Raw genomic sequence first — 6,100 nt, forward strand, 5'->3', positions numbered from 1 at the left:
CGCCGAAGACGAATATTTGAATTTGGGAGACAGCTTTTTATATCTGAAATTCAGGATCCTGGACAAAGATGGTGCATTACTCACGACAGCGGACCCATTTCCCGATAAATCGCTGGTGTTTCCCATCAATTATTTTATCGGAAGCTATTTCAAACAGGTTGAGGTTTACGCCAATGGAAGACAGGTAGGGGGGCACGATCAGATGTACGGCTATCATTCGTATCTCGAGTCCATCCTCTCGTTCTCGAAGGCAGCAAAAAGTGACCAGCTCCAAATTGGTGGATATTACAAGAACACAGCGAACCCCGATCTACAGGGTAATACCGTGAAAACAGGAATAAGTGCAAACAAAGGCGCCAATGCTCTCTTTAAGTGGACAAAAGGCAGTAAAACGGTAGAATGCCTGGGGCAGATTCACAACGAACTCTTTGCGCAGAAAAAATTAATTCTGAGTCAGGTAAAACTGACGGTAAGATTGGTGAGACATGACCCCAGTTTTGTCTTAATGGCCAAGGATAACACCCAGGAGTACACGATTAGTTTGGAGGAAGCGATTTCGAAAATCAATATCAAAACTATGGCCGAACATGTTCGCCTTAGCCATGAGGAACGTATTTTGCAAGGACCCGCCAAATATCCCGTAACATCGGTTCAATGAAGTTTTATACAAATGGCGCCAACCGTTCGGATTTGTCAGAAAATAACTTGTTACAGGGTCGTTTACCGGGAAGAATCGTCGAAGGATTGGTGGAGTCCGACGCTTTTAACGGAACGCTGGACAAGAACCCGTTCAACTTTCAACACGTCAATGTGTCGAGTATTACGTTGCGACAAAACCGAACGCCAGTACCGTTTGAAACGATCAAACTCGATTACGGCAACGATCAGTTCCTACCCAGTTACTTCACGGTATTACACGGAACTAACGTTTGGGGAACTGACCAGGGAATAGCTATAAACGCGAACGAGGATTATCCGAAAGGATACGCTCTCTACGTCTTCAACCTGTTAGCAGATGATTCAAACGGTTCCAATTTCAACTTGGTACGTGAGGGAAACATAAGTCTTGACATTCGTTTGAAAGAACCAGCCGATAAGAGTATAACTATTGTAGTTTATATGGAATTCGACGCTATTGTGGAAATTGACAACAATCGCACAGTCATCTTCAATGAATAATAAGGAAATCGATCGTCTTCTCAAACGACATTTGGAAACACGAACAACCTTCGTTGACGTTTGCGCGGCTGATACACTGCCGTTAGAGCCAAGAGACAGAAAACCATGTGCAGACGTTGTGAATACGGACATCGCTTCCGGTCCAGGCAAACATTGGATGGCTTTTACTTTTCTCCAAATCAAATACCCGAATATTATGATCCGTACGGCTTTTTGCCAGCTGTATCAACATTCTACGATTTTCTAGGCACAAGAAAACATTACTACAGGCGAAATACACGCATGATCCAAAACCCACTCAGTACAGTTTGTGGACAACACGTTATTTACTATATTTTCCAAAAATGTAGAAGCCACACCATGCGGGATATAGTGAACAGTTTTGATAAGAATCGTTTGAACGAAAACGATGAAATGGTGAACAATTTTGTGACAAAAACATATGCCGCTTATCATAAACCAGTGTTCGATTCCAGTTTCCTCCATTTCCATATCGCAAAAAGCTTAAAAGAGATATTGTATGGGGCAGATTGAGAGCATATATAACAAGCGCATCATGTATCCATTAATAATGTGTATCTCTTCTTGTAAAATGAATATTATTTGTAGAACTTGTTGGCTGAATGCATGTAAAGACCATACGCGAGCAAATATAGATTTTCAAATTGAGTAATTTTTTTTTCTGACGAACTGATTAGCAATTTCCTAAAAAAAAATTATTAACGAATTAAAATTATAATGGTGCTTATTAAAACACAAAAATATTGAATGCAAATATATATATAGGCCATTGTACACACTTATAGGCCTTCATAAGAAAGGTATACTCTTGTATAACAAAGATCGATGGGAAAATGCCGACCAACTTTATATTATAAGCATAGCCAACTTGAGACAACTATTTTCATGGCGGGTGAGCTTCTCCCGAAAAACATAGAAAAAAATGCGCCATGTACGGCAGGCATCTTCCATTGAGTGTTAATTTTAGAATCGGAATATATTAAGCATTCTATAGGGCGTTTATTAAAATAAAACGCGTATACTCGAGCGGTGAACATCCACGTAGACCAAGAGCATTAAGAAGAAGATGTATTCCTCTATATAGTGAGCCAAGCAAACGCTCAGCCCGGGCACACATACAATGTACATGTGCTATCGTCATCAAAAACCCAATCAGGGAAACAGAATAAAAATGCATAAGCATGTCTAAAACTGCATTTTTGTCACGGGGTCGGACGCGCCTGGGTCTTTAAGCATATAAAAATGTTATGCATGAAGAAAAATCGACGTGAAAAGACAACAGAAATAAAAGTGTTTTTTCATATCACAAATACGTCGTATATGAGTTATTCTTTCTTCATGTACATGTCAAAATATCCACCCTTCCATCAGGATAAGGGTGGCGTAAGAGAGTTGTCCTGCCCTCCTCTTCCCGCGCTATACGAACCCGGTCACCATGCGAGACGAAGAGGACAGACTTCGTTGCTTTGGAGCTAAACGGACATTGAGGAGACGGGGCCCTAAAATGTGGCGACGAGTCGAGGCAATTCGCGTCATAATTTTAGCTAAGATGAGCAGTCAAAGACTAGGATTGGAGAGTTGTCCTGTCCTGTTCTTCCCGCGCTATACGAACCCGGCCACCATGCGAGACGAAGAGGACAGACCTCGTTGCTTTGGAGTTAAACGGTCATTGAGGAGACGGGACCCCTAAAATGTGGCGACGAGTCGAGGCAATTCGCGTCATAATTTTAGCTAGGATGAGCAGTCTCTATGCATAGTCAATGACAAGGATTGCCTAGACACTGATAACATCCCAGTTATAGCAACAGAATGCTTCAGTAGGCTATTTGCCCCGAACAGACTTTCCCGATGGTGGAGACCCTAATTGATCCACACTCTTCGCTCCGCTCGCTTGTGACAGCAGCCCGTAAAACCTCAGGAGGAGCGCGAATAAGAGTGCACATTAATCTGTGCTCGTTGCGGCATCGGGCTGCTTGTACTCTGCTACGCGACGAATGCCCTCCCGTGGGCAGCGCGGACGGATAGCGCCGAATTTTTGAGCGCTGACACGAAGCGCGGAAAAAATTCTTCAAGCACAATATCACGGGAGGGCATTTGTCGCGGGCGTCGAATGATGCACCTTTCGACGCCCCGGGACCCTCGGACTTTGGGCCTCGGATTTTGGGCGTTGAAAGGGACATTATACCTATTACTTTTGCCTTCTGATAAACGTACTGCTAGGGCGCTGCGCGTGAAAGCTGAGCAGTATCTTTTGTGCAATGGTATCATGTTCCGTGTTCTCTTCCCTCAGGACAGCGACCATTTCTGTTTCCAGTTGGTTGTCCCGGAGAAGTTCGACCCGATCATCCATCGCTGTCACGACAGCTTGCTTGCTTCTCACCAGGGTTGTGTTCGAACATATCTCACGATGAGGAACAATTTCTTCTTCTTCAACATGTTCCAGCGTATAACCTCCTATGTTCAGGCCTTCTCAAGTTGCCAGGAGTTCCGACCAAAGGCTGATAGCACCAGGCCTTTCCACATGCCGGTTCCTACTGAGTATTGTATCTTTGCCAATATCAGTCTTGATTTCAAGAGTATACCCACCTCTGACTCTGGTCACAAACATGTCATGATTGTCTGCTTTCCATTACCAGGTATCTTGTTTGCGCTGCTTTGAAAGATCTATAAGCTAGCACCATTTGTGAAGCATTCATTCAGAAAGAAGACCATGCTGGACTCAAAGCAAACACAGCAGGAGGCACAAAACGAGAAGCTTTCAAACAAGCTAAGCAGTTGCCCCTTATATACAAAAGGGCAGTTTGTATCTTTCCAAGCCCTCTTCCAGTAGCGTCCAGGCCAACTCGCGTCGCGAAAGCTGAATGCTTCATGGTGTGGTCCATTCGCAATTACTGATGTTCTCGACAGGTCCGATTATGTTCTGAGTGATTTACAGGGCAGAGTTCTTCCCAATGTCTTTCCCTTCAACTGCTTGAAACCGGCCTTCATGGGCTCCTCTGGAGGTGTGAAAAATATCACCCACCTTCAGAAATTGTGAGAAGCCTGCGAGAAGTCACCGCCTCTGGAGAAGGTCAGTGACACAACAAATCGTACTGTCACGGACGAAGCTGGTGCGCACCTTGTGACCAAGTTATTTTTGTTGCTCAAAGCCAACCTGTGCTGTTGTCAGATCATGCTGCATTTTGGACCATAACAATGGTTTTGCAGCCACACAGCAACTGGATATTGCACGTCAGTTACGTTTGCTCGGAGTTGTTGAAAATCCTCCATCATCTGACTCTGGTTTATTGATTCGCAAAGCTCGATTCAGAGCTGGTCATCTGGAAGTACTTCTGTCCTTTGCATTGACCAAGGGGCAACATTCCTTCTGGTATTGTCCGCACTTGGACCCAAACAGCTTACCGCTCATTAGACATGTCATGGCTTGTAGTGCAATCCAGTGCACAGTGCACCTGCAAAATTACTGAGGCAAATATTGTAGGATTTATTATTTTTTTCATGTGTGCGTCAGACCACGGAGATGCTGTTTGATTCATTTTATTGTTTTCGAATTGTGGACGAACTGCCCATATTCTTGTTTTGGTGTTGCTGCCTTATCATTGTAGGCTGTGTGTTGTACTCTGCCTTTTGATTTTGGTATAGGCCCAATTGAGGAAGACAACTCAGTAGTGTGTATTCTTTATCTTGCATTGCAACTTAAGAACGGTTGTGAGAGCCATGTCGCCAGATTTTTGTGCTGTCTCCTATGCGGTCAGCTTCAGGTGCAGCCATGTCATTATCAAAAATTATTAGCTATCTTTATAGCCGCTTTTGCCCAATTTTCAGCCTTCTATGTTTGTCTGGCGATACATCGTTGTCTGAACTTGAACAATATGATAATACACCTTAGCCTGTGAGGTGGTATAAGAGCATGGTCAACATGTGCTGTTTCTTCTGATAAGACAGTATTATCTAGTTTTCTCTTACGTGCATTGTAACCTGTACGGTCATAGAAATAACGTCATTTCATTTTCAGATTGTTCCCTGTTAGACACACTTACCAGACGATGTACCATTCTCTGGATTGATGCATTCTTATTCAGCATTCCTCGCTCTCTGTCTGTGTTTTCCAGCTATCCGTCAGTTGTTTTGTTTTATACATAGCTTTGTGAATTGTATACATTTACGTGTTTTGCATTAAGACACTTCTGTCGTGTTGTGACACCCTATAGTTAGTTAATGTTTTTTGACACCCTGTAGTCCCTTATAATTAGCATAGGTGGCAGCACTGGGTGGGGTGAGTGGGGACTTGCAAGATGGATGGAGGACAGAACACATGGTTCAAGACAAGAGTTTATTTTGATGATGAGAAAAGAGAGATATAAACAGTTATGAAGTAGTTGATTTACATCAAGAGTTTGAGTTAATTCATTTTTACAGTAGGTCTCTCCGACCGGATTGAGAAGCAGTAAAAGTGATTTTTCTTCATCTAATGAGAACTGTGTGAACTCTGTGACCATGTGTTATTCCTGTTCATTTTGTGTACAGTTGGCCTGTGCATTCGGCCTATGTTAGTTGTTGCTCAGTGCAGATGAAGCCAATGCATGCTGCTGTCCACAAGAATGACTCTGCTGCACTTTTGATGCGGTTTTGAGTACAGAGAACATTGTACTGTGTCTCCATCGGGTATAGAACATCTTTGTGTGAATATTCCGGGGAAAAATGTCAATCAATTCTGAGAAGAGACATTTACAGTGAACCGTGCTATCAACGTTCGTTGGACGTCGTCAGTCGGATTTGTCAAATTCGTATCATTGCTAATTGATGTGTTTCTACCAACACTGAGTTTTGTCGAGATCGTCAAGTCACGGAGACGGAGAACACTACACTGTCGAGCGTGTTTCATAAATCGTGTTCTCAA

At 43.2% G+C, this 6,100-nt stretch overlaps 1 protein-coding gene across 1 annotated transcript; it reads left to right on the forward strand.

Annotated features, from left to right (window-relative positions):
• The first annotated feature begins 654 nt into the window (after positions 1-654).
• Positions 655-1,179, forward strand: LOC135495092 (uncharacterized protein F54H12.2-like). The gene has a single exon (XM_064783509.1). It carries the CDS (start codon positions 655-657, stop codon positions 1,177-1,179), a length of 525 nt encoding a protein of 174 aa, XP_064639579.1.
• Positions 1,180-6,100: the final 4,921 nt, after the last annotated feature.

The sequence above is a fragment of the Lineus longissimus genome, chromosome 10 (assembly GCF_910592395.1).
Source record: "Lineus longissimus chromosome 10, tnLinLong1.2, whole genome shotgun sequence".
Classification (NCBI taxonomy): Eukaryota; Metazoa; Nemertea; class Pilidiophora; order Heteronemertea; family Lineidae; genus Lineus; species Lineus longissimus.